The sequence below is a fragment of the Apteryx rowi genome, unplaced genomic scaffold (assembly GCF_003343035.1).
Source record: "Apteryx rowi isolate R43461 unplaced genomic scaffold, aptRow1 scaffold_13, whole genome shotgun sequence".
NCBI lineage: Eukaryota > Metazoa > Chordata > Aves > Apterygiformes > Apterygidae > Apteryx > Apteryx rowi.
Genome location: NW_020447530.1, coordinates 5,033,925 through 5,052,242, shown reverse-complemented (window position 1 = coordinate 5,052,242; position 18,318 = coordinate 5,033,925). Strand labels below are relative to the sequence as shown.

The 18,318-nt window shown below is 53.0% G+C and overlaps 1 protein-coding gene across 6 annotated transcripts in view; it reads right to left on the bottom strand.

Moving 5' to 3' along the window:
* Window positions 1–15,506: 15,506 nt before the first annotated feature.
* Window positions 15,507–18,318, bottom strand: part of KTN1 (kinectin 1) — a 55,359-nt gene continuing 52,547 nt past the window's right edge. For all 6 annotated transcript variants that reach the window (XM_026056212.1, XM_026056215.1, XM_026056214.1 and 3 more), the window contains 2 exons: window positions 17,175–17,298; window positions 15,507–16,002 (listed from right to left, as the gene is read on the bottom strand). In XM_026056212.1, coding sequence (XP_025911997.1) covers window positions 15,998–16,002; window positions 17,175–17,298 — 129 coding nt within the window. In that variant the 3' untranslated portion in view covers window positions 15,507–15,997. The remainder of the gene's footprint in view (window positions 16,003–17,174; window positions 17,299–18,318) is intronic.

The following is an 18,318-nucleotide window of genomic DNA, read 5'->3' as shown; positions in this document are numbered from 1 at the left end:
TTGCAGCCACTGTAGGCAACCAGGATTGGTGAGTGAAGGGTGGGGGAGCAGCATCGTGGAGTGACTTTCGGGCAGTCACCTGATCCCAGGAGCCAGAATTTTATAAGGGGGAGAGGGGGGAGAGGGGAGAAAAGCCAGCACCTTACCTTATATCAAAAGAGCGACACATCTGTCCCAGCACCGACTTCAGCGCTCACACCAGGTCATGGCTGCTGAATTGCACATCTGCTTCCATAAAATGTGAACGAGAGAAAAAAAATTGCTTATGGAAAAGTGTCAGCTTGAAAAGGCTAATGTCTCTCTGCAAGTGGTTTTATAACCAACATGGAGAGCAGAACGGGCAAGGAAAATCCTTGTCAGTGCCTTGTAAGAAAAGGCTAGAGACGTGTTATTATTCGCTCAGAGGTCTTTGCCACGAGCCCATCCACCACTTTCCTCTTATTTCACGGACACTAAGAGCAGTGGCAGCATAGCACTGCCTACAGCTCTACCAAAATCCACTCCTGTCCACTAGGCACCACAAAAACATCCTGAAAACTACAGGACTGGGACTATTACTATCTAAAAACAGGAAGGGCTAAGGGTGACGGCGATAAGCTCTTGGAAGAGACTGGGCAGAAGATCGGCAAGACGGCCAGGACTGAAACCGAGACCTTTCTTTGAGAGATGATGGTACACCACCAGGGCAGGTTGCCCAGGGTGGTGGTGGGATCTCCATTCGTGGGGGCTTGAGGTTTTCAAGGCTTCGTCCAACAGATCTGTGGATGACTTGAGCTAGTGCTGGTCATAGTCCCACTCCAAGGTTGGACTAGAGCCCTCCGGAGGTCTTTTCCAACCAACACTTCCATGGTCCCATGATGCAGAGTGCAGCCCCTCAACGCTAAGCTACTCTGGGGCTTTCCTCTCCTGCCCTGGACGTTACTGCTGTGTTTTGTGGAGCAGATCACAAGACAGTAACCAGGGTGAGCTTGGACTGCTTTCCAGCCTCATCCTAAACCCTGCTGCCTGCGACTGCACCTAGACCCACAAGCCAACCCAGATGCTGAAGGGACCCAAGCAAGTCCCACGAGGAATTTCTAGCAGCCGTGGCCAGGCTCCAGCTACTCTAACAGAAAGAAAGAACTGGCTGCAAAATGTACTCGTGTGGATATAACCCTAGAAAGCCAGAGTTAATCAAGCCTCTCACTTAGCTAAGCTTTTAATTGCAGAGTGGCTCGCTCAGGCGCTAGCAGCTCGATGCAGAACAGTCACGGGTGGGAAATGCAGAGATTTCCCCAGCAACAACCTGCCGCCGTTCGGTCCTCGCTTCCCGGCTTGCCCACCGCAGCACGAGAGCAGCAGGCCTGGCCAGCAGCTGGGGGATTTGCACATTGCTCCAGAAAGATTTACCATAATCACACTGCCTAGACCCAAACCCCTCCTCACCAGCGAGCCCAAAGCAGCAAAGGCGGCAGTTTCCGTACAGTGGCCAAGCGGAGCTGGACCCAGAACCAGGGCTCTTGGCCCCATAGCCCAACGAAACCCTCTTTGCCAGCCCCCTGGTTCAGGTGAAACCCTGAAATTGGTTTGCAACTCTGACTTCTTGCAATGGCTCCTGCTGGCCTCGCTCAGACATGGGAAATCGAGGTCATGGGCCCACCACCTCTCCTTCCCTTGGTCTTCCTTGGACAGCCCTTCCCCAACCAGGCCCAGAAGAGACCTACAGCAAAGGCGGTGGAGACACACCAAGGTCAGACCATGTTTATGGCACAGCTGCTAGTCATGCAACAGGTTGAGCTCGCAGGAGCAAGGAACAGCAGGACAGGGAAGCGGGCAGCCAGGACAGGTGCTGGGTTATGGGTGCATGGGAAGACACCAACCACAGACGGACAAAGCAGAAGAGAAGTCCTGGGTGCTCCCTTAGGGTGTGGAGAGGGTTGCTCTGCTGCGCCCTTCCTTGCGGGGCTAGATGCAAATCAAGGTGAGGGAGATGTCCCCTCCGCTATGTGGTTATGAAGACAACCACCTGCGGAAGGCCACCCCAGATCCCATCTCTGCCCGGGGCAAAGGGGAGCCCAGGGGCCCCGAGTGGGTGGTATCCAACCCATGCTCTTCCCTTCTTGGACACTTAGGGCCAGATCCACAGAAAGGTTTGCATCCACCAGGGACAGAAGTGCTGGGTGAGACCAATTGCGGTGGCAATTATCCGCGGCTCTCCCGAATCCCTGCATAACCGCGAGGCCGGTGCCTGCCCCAGGGGGCACACGAGCGGGGAGCAGAAAGCCACCCTGCTCTAAATGAAGCAGCAGCGACCGGCCACCGCTCTGCTGGAGGACCAGCTCACGGCAGTGGGCGACCAGGTCGACTCTGGCTGGAACACCTCTTGCAGAAAGGTTGTTTTGACCTTTTTTCCGCCCGCCCCCAACTTCCTTCCATGCTTTCCATTCAGAAATAAAAACAACAGCAGTTCTCTTTAGGGGCAGAGAACTAAAGAGCTGAAAAATTTGACGGCTGTGCCCGAAAAGCGGCCGTCTGTGCCGTGGAGGAGCTCGGCGATGGCCCTGCTTCCCTTCCGAAGTGTAAAACCCCATCGCTCCTCCACCAGAGACACAAAACAACTGTGCTCAGGTCCCTGCTGAAGGAATAGTATCTTTGCTGCCACGCAAGCACTTTGCCATTAACGCTTTTTTGCCTTTAAAGCACTTTACAGCCCCCCTTTCTCCTCCTTTTCTTTGTTTTGCAGCTTCGAGGCGCACACACAAAAATTTGAGAGTTTTCCGCAAATCTGCCTTTCCCCCCTCGGTCCCCCCAGCCGGGAGCAGCCGGGCTGGATCCGCTGCCGGAGGGCTGAGCCTTCATGCCGGTTTGGCAGGAAAGGAGCCCGCTCAGCCCTTCACAGGACGAGGTCTTCAAAAGATTAAAGCCAGCTCCTGGAGAAACCACTCCTCAGATCTGCAGAATTTCCCGGGTCGAATTCAGCCCTTCCGGCTGAAAAATCGCAGCATTTCCCCATTTTCTGAGAAGGGAATAAAATGCAAATACGCCTTGATTAGGCAATACCGCCAACCAAATAGACCACTGTGGTRGGCTAATGCCATCCCTGATGCTCCCTAAACACTGCGGAGAGGAGCAAGGTAGTTATTTCTGAAGGCAGAAGACATTAATCCTCTATCGCAATGCCGTAATTCCCATTATACCTTGTGACTGGAGGAGATGTAATCACTTCGGGTGATGGATGGAGGCGCACGAGGGTGCCAGCTGCGTCATTGACCCCCCGAAGCGGGGCTGCGCCGCGGAGCGCAAGCAGCGCTTCCCTCGGCCGACGGGAGACGGGACCGTCTCACCCGCGGCAGCACGTTTTGACGGCACGCGGGGCTTCGCTCAACAAGCCCGTCTCTGCCCGGAGAAAGGTTTCTTGTTCACCATAGCCGTGAACGGCGGCGGCGCAACACGCGATCGCCGACGGGCCGCGGGGCAGGCAGGGAAATCGGGAACGAGCTGCTCGCCGCCCGCTCCCGCGCAACAAGACCGTCTCGGTGCGGAACAAGGGGGCATCGCACGTGCGGCCGGCTGCTGCCCGCCCTCCGGCGGGGCCGCAGACCCCATCGCGCCCGAGGGGACGGACGGCGGCAGGCCGGGTTAGAGCCCGCGGGGATGTCACAGCCCGCGGCGGAGCCGGGTTCAAAAGCCCCCTTAGATATCTCTGTCCAGGGGATGCAGCACGCGGGGCTGCTCTCCAAGCTCGCCAACGGGACAAAGTCAACGGCCAACTTCTCTCTTTTAGCTCTCTAAAGAGGGCCAGGGCTCGGCGCGGGGCGGCCGCGGTGCCGGCGCTGCATCCTTCGCCGGAGGGGCAGGAAAACGCAGAGCGCGGGAATTACCTGTCGCAGAACGCTGTTAACGATCAAGTTTGGGCAACGGGGACCATCAAGCCCACTGAAAAGCCCACRAGGGTTTCAAAGCGTTTCCTGCGACCCATGTGACGCGACGGCACATTGTTCGGCATGGACCGCTCTTAATTCAGATGCCYGTTGCCGTGGCGACGGGATAACACCCCTCCTATTCCGGGAGGCCACACAAGCAGCCTCCTCTTCGCTGCGAGAGGCTGTTTAGCCCGAGCTACACTTTAGAAACAGGGGAAAAAAATCCAGGGAGTAATAGCGAAGCCGACCTTCCCTAACGCAACGGAGCCCGGGGGAGAGCCGTGCTGCACAGACAGACGGACGGACGGCAGGAGGGAGGCAGCCGCCCTCGCTCCCTCCCCGCGCATTGGGCTCAGCCGCGCCAGCGTAGGTGGGGAGCTGCTTTCTAATTTCGAGATGTCACCAGCGAGGTTGCCTCCCGCTCGCGCCAGAGCCAAACATCCGCTCGGAGGCCGGCAGGCGATGGCAGCCAGCGCGGGGAGGCAGCGCTCGGGCTGGTGCCGCCGGCTCCTCAGCCTGTGGAGCGGTGCTGGTTGGGGAAGACGGGGTTTTAGGCAGAATAAGGGCGCTTCCGCCTGCCCAGCCTATTGCACTCAGCAAAGCAGAGCGGGCCCTGCCGGCAAAGCCTCTTTCACGCCGGCGTCCACTTTGGGCAACCCTTTGGGTTTGCTCCGAGAAGGCCTGAGGCTGCTGAGAGCCTGCAAGGCGCGAGGAAGCGGCTCAGCAACGTAACTCCTCGTTGCAGAGATGGAGAGGGCTTAGGAAAGCAGTTTTGGCGTGCCGATGGGAGCAGAGGCCCAAGGGTGGAAGAAGGCAGCTCCACAGCTTCTCCACAGCATGTTCCCTAAATGAAGGGCTTCAGGGTAAAGGTGGGAGGCGCTGGCTCACGTCCTGTGAAAGTTTAGGACACCTACAAGGAGGGGCAAAATGGGAGAAAGGACGAGACAGAAGCAGCCGGAGGGCCCTGTTACAGCAGGCAGTGGGGACGTGATGCTGAGGACACGAGAGAGTTTTGGCTAAGCGCTGCACRGAAAAAGCAACACAGAGGAGAAACGTCACCCTCCTGTCACAGCTGGGGAAATTGCTAATGAACTTTCTCCGTAGGCAACCAGGGTTACACCAAAGAAACACCTGAGAAAACTCATCGGTTCCTCCTTGTATTCAGTACTACTTGTAGCACTGATCTGCTCATTCGTGTCAAAGGAAAAACAGCGACCAAGAGCATCAGCTATCATCCCCAAGCGAGGGAACAACTGGGCTCCCTGGAGCTGCGCGACTCATGTTTCTATCAAGCCACCAGTATTTCTCCTTGCAGAAGGYCCCTGCCCACGCATCGTGCTCTGAGACCAGCCCAGATCCCCTCCGCTGTGCCCACTGTGCCTCCTCCACCTCCTCCTTCTCTCATCCTCTCCCACACACACACGTTATAACCTTCAGTAGGTCAAGGCCAGGCACCAAATGCAAAGTGCTCCTCGGTTCCAGCTAGGACCCAGCAAAGCCACCGCGGGGTCACGGTGCAGACTGCTTCCCACACCGGGCTCACCGCAAAGGTGGTCGCTGGCATCTCACAAGCTCCCCAGATGCATGACTCCAGCAAAAGCTGCAATTCAGAGCACCTTGCAGGAAGGCAAACGTCCCTCCTCGTTTGCTTTTCCAGCATGCATGGACGGACAGATATCCACCTCGTTTCCCTTCCCCAAGTATACACAGTATATTGCTACCTAAACCTGCCAACAGCCTCCCTTTCTAGCTCGTGCCCTGCTCCAAACTCCCCCATCCTCGGAGATTCTCTTCTTCTCCCCACAAAAACCTTGCATGAAAACCAGTTGTCCTGAAGACATGAGGGAAGCCCAGCTTCTCCCAAAGCCAAGCGCCATCAAACCAGAGGCAACATCACACACCACGGAGCAGCTCTTTCCCTACAAGTGGCTTTAGAGCACGCTTTAATAGCAATGAACACCAAGTCTGGTGACTTTTCATAAGCTTCACCCAACACCTGTAGTCTCTGGGACCTCTGATCAAAAGAGCACACACGAGCCAGGGGAAGATGCTGTATCTGATTTCTCAGTGGCTACGTTAACAACAAAACTGCAGCTGCTGTGAGCAACATGGGCACCTGGCTCAAACTAGCTTGTGCAAAACACAACTAGCAGGTTGAGGTGGTTCTTCGAAGCACGAGAGATGCTCGGTTTTGTCTAAGGAAGCCTCCGATGCTGAAGGAGGAAAGTAACCCCAGCCTTAGGGAGAAGTTCCTGCAACCGGGACCAGTGCTCGCACAGCCCCAGTGCTGCACCAGCTCAGCATCAGAGCAAGGAGCAGCACCGTCGCTCAGATCAAACGCTATCCCTGGAGGAAATGCAAACCTGAACGCTTTCAAGCGGGTGCCGCTCATTTGCTAAATCAGAGCTACAACCTCCCCGGCGTTGGGGCAAGACTGGTATCACATCAACGGCTGCTCTGCGAGACTTTCGCTTGCTTCCTGCTCGGAAGGGCTGGGGAAACCGTTGCACTAAATGTGAAACAAGGCCACAGATTTGTGGAACAAATGTTTTAGAATTTGAGAGCTTTGTCAGGGTTGGACATTTGGGGGTATAAACGCAGGGCAGAAGGTTAGGTAGGATTTAATGATAAATCCTGACGAATGCATCTCAACAGCAGGGGTTTAACCTGCGGAGCTCCTCGCCCCAGGACGCTGGAAGCTATGTGGGCTCGAGGGAAGGCTGGACGCGCTCATGGGAGGTCACTAAACACACGGAAACGAGGCGTCTCTGAAAGCAGTCGGTGCTTTGTGCCGCGGGAGGAGATAACGGGCTAAGACAGCTTCATCGTTTCCCCCAAGAAGCGAGGAGGAAAACCACCTCCTCGCGTGCGAGCAGCGCCCAAGGGGGAGGAAGGACCTGCGAGACGGATGACTCATTCCCATCGCCACCTCCTCCTCCGGTGCCCAGCGCCCCGGGAACGCCAGGAGAGGAGGCCACCCTTGCCGCTCAGGCTCCCGCTTCGCCAGCTGGAGGAGGAAAACGGGAGACGCGGCCAGGGCCGGCACGGGGACGGCAGCCGCAGCAGAGCGGCTGCTCCTGGTGCAGCTTTTCTCCGAAAAGCAATACGGGGAAGCCCAGAAGCCACTTAGACCGGACCTAAAAACGCAGCCCAGGTCCGGGAGGCTCTAGCACAGGCAGCGTCTCGCTCGCTGCCTCCTCCGGTAGCTAAGCAACTTAAAGCCCGATATAAAGCAAAGCGAATCATGCAAACCCACTGAAACCGGCAGGACAGCCGCAACCGGCCCCACCATCGCTCCGTGCAACATGTGAATACTCCAGCCACACGACGAAAATTAGCTAAGAGGCTCTTTGCTCAGCGCCCGCCCCGCGGCTCGAGGAGAGGGGCGTGCGCAGGGCAGGGGACGCAGGGCTGCCGCCGGGGCAGCGCGCCGCCGCCGTCGCGTTCTTATGGAGCTGCTGCGAGCCGCCGCCGCCGCCGCCGAGGGGAAAAACTGCGCACGCCGAACCGGGAACGTGTTCTTCTCCCAAGTAACAAACAGTTTTTAAAGTCTTCCTACCTCCGGGATACCGCATCTTTGCTAGTCAGCAGCAACAAGAGCCGACTCGTGGGTTTCGCGTTAAAGGGCATTTTTTTGTTGTTGTTGTTGTAGCAGAAGAATGATGAAAGAAGGAGAAAAATCAATAAGYGGGAAACACCGAATAAAACCAGGATGCAGCAGCTCAAAGCCCTTGCGGTTGCCGACCTGTGTAAGCTCGGCTGCTTTAATCCGATCCATCCCCTCATTTTCACGACCTGCCCGTCGCTGCAGTCCTAACGCACGCCGTATGTTTGTCAGGCAACCGGCGACCAAGTGGCAACGGAACGTTTTAATCAGGTTTTAACAAAAATTATGGTCTATGCAACCAAGCGGGAGAGTAAACATCAGAAAGGAAGGTTTGACGTTCCCAACTCCAGATTTACGGCACGAATAAGCGGCGTTAACTCTGCTGCGGCTTACAAGGCGAGATGACACCGGGCTGATCTAACGCACCGGCTAGCTTGTAATGAGCGGATTAGCGCAGAATACACATGCGCCCCTCTAAAAGAGGGTATTTATTAAAAATACATCAATATATCCCTGTTGTTGGGCGCACGCAGCTTATGAACGAGACACCCCCTCCGGAGCCGGCTGCTGTCAGCAGCGAGCAGGCAGAGCCGCAGCGATAAAAAGCGGCTCCCGGAATTAAAAGCGGCTCCCGCATTAATAGCGGTTGCTGCAAACGTTGCATGCTGCTGTCTGAGAGGCCAGGAGAGCCGAGACGATTGCAAACACCRATCCCAAAATATGGGTATCGGCAGCAAGAGATGAGCCCGTGACGCCCGTCTGCTTAAGCAAAGGGCGAGAAAAAATGCATACCGAGATTTACCCATCCTTGGGCAAACGTTAACCTCAAATCAGGAACCTGATGTTGCTAGCCTTATGAGTGAAATACATATTTTTTTTTTTTCAAAATCAGATCACAGCTGCAGTCAGAACAACATGTGCTTAAAACACAGCAATGGGGGGGACTCTGCTCTGGTTTCGGTCCTGTAGGACTCGTGCTTTTACCTCGCTGCAAGGCTTGACGCGACTTCAGCTTCCAAAAGCAGCTAAAGACACTAGTGACACAGCTCCAGAAAGGGAGACTTTCCAAAAAACGTCAAATACTGCAAGATTTACGATAAACTTGCCACGACCGGCAACAACAGGAATCCAAGAGCAAAAACTTGGGACTAGTTTTGCCTTCTCTTCCTGCCTTTACATCGCCTCCAGCTCTCCGAGTACCTGGCAGTAGCTAACAGATCTGTTTTTAAAATACACCTGCGTGCTACAAGGGTCTTCAAAGGACGCGTTTTCAGTCCTGCGGGCAGAAAGCCAGGCCGGGGAGCACAACCCCGCATGGCTCACCGCGGYGGCAAAGCCAAGCACCGGCCCCGCCGCCCCCAATTCCCCACCAAAATTACCCCAAAACCCAACTTCCCTCAGCCGCTGGGCGGTTTTGCCCCCATTTTACAGGCTGGGAAAGCTGAGGACGCCTCGTGCTGGGGAAAGGGACGCGTTTGCTGGAGGTCCCCGTTCAATCACTGAACACGGTGGCAGCCAGTGGCTTGCCCGGGAGGCCACCAGGATGCTCAGGAGCCCGCGCGTGGCCTTAACGAAGCGATGCCGAGAGCCCCCGGCTGGGGGGAGCTTGCAACAACGATTGCATAAAACCAGGATAACAAACTGCTTCCAGCCCGGTCTAGCGATTCGCCGAGGGCTGGTGGTCCCCGCGGGGCTCGCTCTGCTTCGCGAGACCCAGCAGATCCACAGCTCTCTCCCAAATTCTCACTTTACGCAGAGAAAAGCACCTTTGGACCAAACAGCATTTACAGAGAGCGGAAAGGAGAGGAAGAAACCCTGCAACAAAAATAGCAACGAGCRGGAGGACCGTGGCGTTCCTCCCCTTTGCAGCCGGGAAAGGGGCATCGACGGCCACCCCAGCGGGTGCCAGCGCTATTTACGGCGCCCCGGCTACAGAGGATGGCGACCAGCTTCTCACACCTGGAAACACATCCCTCAACGCCCGCTTCCCATCTCAAACTTGCGCCTTTTCTTTTTTACGCCCCGCATTTAAACCAGCTCTAAMAGCTGGGGAGCAGCGGAGTTCCCCATCCCGCGCAGACGGGATCTGCCGCTCGGGCTGAGCGGCGCGAAAGCAAGCAAAAATCCTCCGCAAAACCTCCCCGAGGCAGGCTGCGGGCGAGCGGCGCTGCTAACCGCATCCGTGCCGCGTCCTCGGCCGATTCGCAGCCACGTTCATAGAATTAATAACGCCGGGGCCGGCGCCGCCAACGCGCGCCCGCTCGCTCCGCTCTTCAAACRTTTATCCATTTTAAAGAAGAGCATGCAAACGCCCGGTGCGGCTCAGGTTGTTCTCGATACGGTTGGACGAGGACAAGCCTATTTGCTCAAGCGAGAGATCAGATCTCCGAGGACATCCCTGGCCGGCACTAATGCACAACAGAAGAATGGCTGGCTCGAATACACATGCTCTGAAAGGGTCTCACGCTATCGCTTTCCCTGCCACAGCCGCAGCACCACGGCCCCGTTCCCCAGGATTTAAATCGGCTCCCTCAAATGCCGCAGAGCCAGAGCTGGCTTCCCGGAAAGTCCCAAGATGTATTCTCCAAAAATAGAGGAAGTTGCAAAGAGCCACCGAGGAGCCCCGAGGCCCCCGTGCAGACAGCGCTGGTGGTGCGAGAGCCGAAAGCTCGACCGCCGTAGCCTTTCCAGGTGCAGGGATGGCGGTGGACGGCTCCGGTGGCGGTGGACGGCCCATTGCCGCCCACCAGGACCGCAATAAAACCGGCAGCTGCAGCCCCATGACGGCTATTAGCAGGGGGACATCCGTCATCTCAGCGAGTGACGGAGACGGAAAAGGAGAAATGAGAAAAATGCTCAGTGCTAATAGGTTTGGGTTGTTGGGCAAAACTGTTTCCAAGCCGTTACAAAGCATCATTCGGGATTTTTAGGAGGGGAGATATTTTAGTTTCTTTCTGAGAAAGAACATTAGATGGGAGGGAAATTTATATATATATTTTTTTTTCTTCTTTCTCCTGCACATGCAAGTTTGAAGGGTTTGGGGGGTGGTTTAGGTTTTCTTGCAGGGTCATTTTTCATTTACAATTGCTTTTGTTTGACTTAAGTAAGCAAAGGAGTCTAACCCTGACATAAAAAACACAGGGGCAAGTCCTTCAGTCCTGGCTTTGGGAAGGATCCGGGCAGCCCAAGCCAAAAATCCACTTGGTTTAGTGCTATGGGCTTGAACCAGAGCCTCACAACCCTCGGCCAGCCATTTGCAAGCTCAGATGAATTATATCAACCCAAAAACCCAACAGCGTTGCAAGCAACATGCCYGAGACAACCTGAACGTCAGCTGGCAAATTTATACCTGGTCTCTCTCGGAGAGGTAGGAAACTCCTCGAGGCTTTCACTGACCCATTTGCTACGCTTGAGTTCGCAGAGGGCAACGTTCAGGTGAAGCTTTGACTGGCCAAGGTGATCTTCCAGGTCTCTATTCCTGCCACCGCGACTGGCAGAGCTCTGACCAAAAATAGCATGACTGATGCCATCAGGAGGCAAGTCTGGGACAGAAAATGCCCTACCTGAATCTCTTTAAAGACATTTGGCAAAACCGACATTGCTSCAGGAGCACGACGGAAGAGGCCACCTCTTGCTACACCTCCAGGAAGAGGGACGAGGCAAGGAGATGTGCAGACACAGACCAGGGAGGAGAGGTGAGGAGCRACACGGTCTCGGCCCCTGCAACAACAGCAATGTCCAGCCCCGTCCTGGGCTGACTGTGAAGAACGAGGCCCTGGGGAAACCACGGCAGTGACAAATGGTCCATGACAGGGGAGCACGGACACCCCTGGGACTGCCTGATGGCAGWGGCACTAGGAGGACATAGCAATGGCACTCAGAGAAGTCCTCTCCACAAGCGAGTYTCCTATGCATCTATGAAAAATGCGCTGGATTTGAGCCATGAGATGGTGTTTTGAGTCTGCGGGTGGCAACAGGGCTGGGACGGAGGGAGGGTCATGCTCTGCTCCCCATCCCTGGGGAGTCACCTCACCACTCCAGCCTCACATGACCATGTGGAGTAGCCCTTGCCCATTGCTCCCCACAGGGGTCACGGGTCACCCCAGGACACAACAGCAGGGCCGGGAGGGCACCAAGGGGAGCTGGAGTGGGAGCACGGCTGACTGCAAATGGCACTGCGAGTGCAGCCAAAAAGGGCCAAGGTCACTCACCGAGCAAGGAGGATGCAGGGACCCTCTGCGGCATTGACCACCAGCACCACCACCAYGGTACCCACAGCAGCAGAGACCACAGAAAGGAACCACCAGTGTCACTACAAGCAGTTTTACGGCAAAATTGTTTGAATTATTTGGGGTCAAATTAAAATTGCATGAAATAAGTAGTTATTACTGCAAGTAACATTAAAAGAGTGGGTCACTGGCTCAGAAAACCCAACAGCAGCCACCAAAAGATGAACAACTTTTGTAAACCTTACTGCTAACATCTGCTGGATACAGCTGAAAAAGGGTGGGGGGTGGGGGGAGGTCACAGTTAAGGATGAAGCAGCAGCAGCATGACTTCTGGAAGCCACAAGAGTAAACAGACAGCTCAAAAGCTTCCCAGGCATTTCTCATCTCCATTTTTAAAGAGGCTGATTAAGAACGGTAAGAAAGGGATGTGATTCGTACGTGAATTAAGCTCAGAAACACTCGATAGCCAGCACCAGGTTGGAAAACGTTTAGCACCGCAATGCACTCAGCTTACGGTGCACAGCTTCTTCTAGGGCAAATCATTCTGGCGTTTCAATTAAAATCCATCGCCAGCATCCAAACATCCACATTTGGTTTTTTTCCAACAAAAGCTTCTCTGTATCCATTAGCTATTGTCTCCCTCTAGTGCAGGCACAGACTAAACGCTGCGCTTCGGGGCCTGCAGCGTTTGCAGCACACCGAACCTCTGCGCTGTGGCTCCCCTCTCCGCTGCCAGCAGCTCCTGGGGCTGGATGGAGACAAACGGGCTGAAGCTCCAGCTGCAGAGAACCAGGGGCTTGCACCAGGCTGTGCGAGCGTGACAACTATCAGCTCTACCTTTGCATTGCTCAGTTGGGGTTGGGATTTTTCTCTTTTTGGTCATTGCATTTTACCTTAGAAGATGCCCAGAGCAACACTGATTTCTTACTGATGAAATCACCAAGCTAAAGCTGTCCAAATTTGAGAGAAAATTACTATCAGCTGCATTTTAATCCAAGGCTGGAGAGGACACTGAGACCATACATGATCCATCAACCTTCCCACAGGTCCTGGGGAACCGTCCTAACCTCTCCTCGCCTTTCAGACACGGGATCAGAGTTTGCTCAGTTGGGGTTTTGAGGGATCTTCTTACAGCTGCCTTTAACACCTCTGGAAAGGCAGCCAAATGTTTGCATCTCCTAAAGCAAACAAACAAACAAAAACAACCCTACACTGCATTGAGATTTCACAATAAAGGTCTCACATCCTCTCCTGGGAGGACTTCTGCCAAGAGAGAAGTGAATGACTCTGCAGTTCTTAAACTTTTAAAATAGGCACTGCAGCAGTACCTTCACCTCTGCTCTGCAACTTTGCCCTAAAGATCAAGGGCCTGAAGAGACCACCAAATTTCCAACTCCACCCATACGCTGTCTTTGCTCCTCCAAATGCTGCCCCCACAAAGACTTTCAAGGCACCCCAGAAGCATTTCTTCCATGGACAAGGCACTGTCAGCACTTGCAAAACAATCCTTCTGAGGAAAAAGGGGCATTGCCTTACCTGGAGACCTCAGTTTTCATTTGGATTTGCCCACACCAAAATTAGTCAAGAAACAACCCCAGCTCTAGCCATGCTGCTGGAGGGAGGCAGCATCAACACAGCTGCTCCCCAACCTGCTCTGCCCTTGCAGCAGTGCATCTGGGAGGAGGAGGTCTCCAAATAGATGCAGGTGAATCAGCCCAGCTCCACTTAGCATCTGTGCAACTTCCCTGTTTCTCCATTACCACCATCTTTTCCATATCCAAAAAGGCTCCCGCAAAGCAGCTGTTCCAATCTGAACACAGGGAAGGAGGGATTGAGGGAATTTGCTTGTGCCCATCCACATGCTTTTTGACCAGCAACACACATGGCAAGACAGCATGCAGGAAAGCTCTAAGCACCCCTAGACCAGTTACCCAAGGATAATGGGAGAACTGGGATGTGGTGAGCCAAAGCAGGATGAGAAACAGCTCCTTGTGACATTTCCCTGCTGTCCATTGCCCTTCTCCACATGGGGAAAGGAGAGGAGCAAAGAACAGAGCAGAGCTCCAGGAGGAGGCAAAAGAGAGCACAGACCTGGAGGGAGGTGAGCTTCCTGCCAGCTGCACACTAGAAAGCAACCATGACAGCCAGGAGGACAACCAAGGCCAGGAACATACAGCTACACCGCAGAGGACCCCAATGCCTTCCTCAGGCTGGATGGATTTGCACTACAAGCCCCTAGCCAGCACTGTCCAAGAGCTGCAGGATGGATATAAGCAGGGCGTTCCTTACCCTGCTTCTCCATACCGGAGAAATTCAAGTCTGCTGTCCTACACAACCACCACCAGCAGCCTCTGCCTCAACCACCAAGTCTTTTACTAAGTGAAACAGCTTTGAAGAAGAGGAAGCTTCTAGCTGGGGCGGTCACAGGGACTCTCCGGACAGGCAGAACTGGAATCAGAGCAACACAACACCCAACCCACAATGCCCAAACTAAGCTCACCTACGCATATGGAATAAACAGCTTCAAAACAATCAAAACTGCATCTATTACACAGTTACTCACCAAAAAATAGATTTTTGCAGGTGGCTGGACACCTGTCAGAGGATATGCATCCAACCATAACCTGGGCAAGTGTGGAGACCCTCCAGGGCTTGCATTTTCTTGAGACCTAGTTGTAGGGGGTGTCACTGGCGCTAGAAATGCCTACTATTTCAAAGTACCTATAAAACACAGGCTAAAGGCATTCGAGTTTTACTCRATGAAGTAACATCTCCAAGGAATACGATAGTTTACTGACTACAGTTGAAGTCTCAGTAAAGTGCAGCTGTTGTAGAGAACCACAAGTTTTCTGTCCCTGATCTGAGCTCACAGCGGGACTGTCATCATCCAGGAAATTACTGAGTCCATGTAAGGAAGAAACTTCTCTGACTTCTGTCTGGTCAAAGGGGCTGGGTGCTGAAAGGACAAAAAAATTAACAAAAAAATCCCACAAAGGCAGGAGTGTGAAAAGCTCAGGCTGAGCAGTTTGAACCATTTCTAACCTCTGCAATTAATTACCTGTGGCCCCCAACTGTTTTGTTGCCATCTCTCAGATAATCACATCCTCAAGCGTTATCAAAAACTCAGCAAGAACACCTCATTTTGCTTAGGATCCTCACGCAGAACTGGAGAACTCCTCCAAGATGCACACTTAAAAACCCAAAGCAGGGAAGGGCCAACACATCTCCCTACCTTGTCCCATCACAGGCACCCTGCCCAGGTTTGTTCCCAGAAAAGCACTCTGTACCAACAGAGCATCCAAAATCCCCACACACACCTTCCACTGAAGACTCCCATCCAGGAAGCAGGTCCAAGGGCAAGCAGAGATATCCCGCACGCTGACGACAGCCAGATGGGTTTAATCAGACACTTCCACAAGTGCTGGCTTAAAAACTTGGAGGACTGTATGGCAAACTGCTTTATACTCGCTGATTTTGCCAAAGAAAATACACGACGCAGAACCACCAAGAGTCTGCATGATGGTTTGCTGCCGTTTTGCTTTCTTTTTAAACCTTAGCACCCTTTCCTCTACAAACTTCAGAGCAAGACTTCCTTTGAAGCGCCCCAGTTTGCCTCTTTTCAAGCTCGTGCGTTCTCTGCCTCAGCCTCAGCCCAGAGACGCGTGTGCTGAGCACGGCTTGACACCTGTCTCAGGGATGGGAAAGGTGGAAATCTCACCTGAGTCCTCACAAACTTCAATTAAAAGAACAGAGCGGAAACACTTTGAATAATAGCATCCCTTTATTTGCTGACACCATTACAAAAACTGATTACATTAGCAACCGAAAAAAAAAAAAAAGGAGTGTTTACTTGAGGCTGAAGTCAGAGGCAGCTAATCCCAAAATGTATTTAAGTAAAACAGTGTACAACATCAGTATTAAAATGTTATATTCCATTGGTGACTTTACCGCATTGGAGTTTTCTGAACAAGTTTTATTGAGCAAAATAAAAGATTACGTGTTTACTGTCTCTCCAGGAATGTAAAGGTCTAATTATCCAAACAGTTTTTTTTCTTTTTTATTATAAAACTAAACTCTGGAGGTGCCTACAGAGTTGGTTTTTTCTTTAAATCAGTAGTCTAACAAGGATTAGAAAAGACAAAACTCTGTTCAGTGTTTCTGACGAAGTAGAAAGGGTGAAAACATAAATAAGGCTTTAATTTGGCAAAATATAATACAATGCCTTCTGCTATCCTCAAATTAACGATTCCCCCGTGACTTCATTCTGCAAGAGAAACACAAAACGCCATGTAAGCCGAGCGGTTTCTGAAGAGCAGCGTTCAAGCAAATCCATCTGCAGCCAGCGCGTCGGTTCGGCGGCTCATCCCAGCAGCTTCGTTAGCGTCGGCGCCGGGACAAAGCCCAGAGGGACGAGCAGGGAGGCGGAGGCCTATCCGACGGGAGGCTAAAACAGCCTCGCCGAGGCAGAGGCCAAGACGCCGGCGGCCCCGTCCTCCCACGTGCACGAAGAGCGGCACCAAGCCCTTCCCACGGGACCGGCGTCCCCCCACGGTGAGCACCCTGCTGCCAGCCCGCAAGAGGAGCTCTGCTGCCCACACTGTGCTACCGAGGCAGGAGCAGGAAAAACTCCTAAATTAGGGGGGGAAAAAAAGCCAAGTATCCATCCCCACTACATAAGAGGGAGTTTTGGCACTTTTTGTAACAGCCCATTCGCTGCCAAGCCTTTGCCACCTCTCATACCGAGCAGTTCACAACTCGCCTTCAGACCCGTCTTACGGCTCATCTAGGAGGGGCTCAGAGCGCACCAGCTTTGCGAGAAAGCTCTGGTGTCTCAAGTTTATCCAACCGCCGGTTAACTTTGGGTCATTTCAGAAGTTAACAGCATGATGTAGGGAACCACAAAAGCCCACGTTTCAAAGTTGGCCATATATTAAAGTAAAAGCCTTGCTCGTGCGCCTATAATTGGATCAAGAGTTCATGCCAGACTGATGCTTTAGATATTCATATCCCCGTGACCACAGCAAGCCATCATGGCAAACTCAGCGAAGGCCCAGTGGATTACTTTATATTCTCYGTCCCAAAGCACTTGGAGCTCAGAAGCACAGACATTTTGCCCACGCAACTGGCAAGAGGGAAGCAAGGCACGGGCACTGTGTGAAGAAAACTTAGAAAACCTGCTGAGTGAAGAGGCGAGCAGCAAGAAGCAGGGATAAAAAGAATTTCGTGTCCAGACAGACAGGGACACAGGGAAGTGAGATTGGTCCCGGCTAACTGAAGTAGGTATCCAGAGAGAAACTATCTCCTAGAAGCTTTTGATCGATTCCACATAGAAAGTTTCAGATTTCGACACCTGATGTGTTAAATCTGGACAGGGTCCCCCCCCATCCCTCCTAACCCACCCACCCGCTCAGCTAGGCAGCCCACGGCCGTTCCTACCTACTAGCTGGTAGTGTTCTCGTCCCTTTGACAGCATTTGGCTTACTGACACAAGCAGCTTCTTGAGATGACCTACATCCTGGTTAAGATTCACCGCCACATTTAGTCTTTTATCAGTCAATTCCTGGAAGGAGGGAAAAAAAAGAAGTCATTAAAAACTCATTTACAATCTAATTATCAAGAAAGTCTAGAATTAGATTCTCCATATAAAATTACAGCTTCTTGCACAGATGGGAACAATTCTTGTAAATCAGAGGGTTATAGCCACATTTAAAGAGAACGCCGTTCAAAGTCAAGAAGCCGTTTCCTGYGCCAAGGAATTACCTGCACGTGCTGAACACCAGCAAGAGCATCACGGGCTCCCAGTCTCCCTGCCCAGGACTCCGCTTACCCACTGGTCCCTAAAAACCCACGCTGACCAGACAGCATGCTTAATTTAACAGGCCTGCAAAGCACGGCAATAGCACGTCCCGGAGAAAGGATGACTTCTGGCACCCCGCAGCTGTAACAACAAGGCTGCTGGACCACCAAAGACTTGGTCTGCACGAGGAGCTGTGCAGGACCCAACAGGCAGCTTGGAGGATAAGTGGATGTTATTTTTTTTCGGCAGAATCCTGACACAACCTTTCAAAACAGCCCGAGAGCAGCACCACTCGCCACCCACCCTGCAGCACCAGCGCGCCGGCCTGGGGCACCTGCGTGCAGGCTGCTGCTGCCTGCCAGCTCTCCCAAGGGTTCCTGCTCTRAGGCCCGGTAAAATCATTATTTCCCAAGCGTACAGTGACACGTGGGCTTGCGTAAAAGGACTTCAAAGTAGCTCAAGCACTAATTGACATGGAGAACTCRAGAAGAAAGCTAGCAAGAGCCAGAAAACTAGTTTCTTGCTCTGTGAAATCAAAACACTGAATTTATTTTTAATATACCATAGAAACAAGAAAAGTATTTTTTCAGGAGTTCAGCAGTTTTGTGTGAATAGGGAAGCGTTACAACCCCAAATGGCCTCTTCCCTCCCCTCCTCCCCCAAAGTCTGTCTTGCCAAGGTAACAGTGACATAATCCCCGTTTTACTACCTTTATCGATTGCTTCCTTTGAAGACATACAAAGGACTCCACATCCAAAACATGCGTTACTATTCCTTACTCAT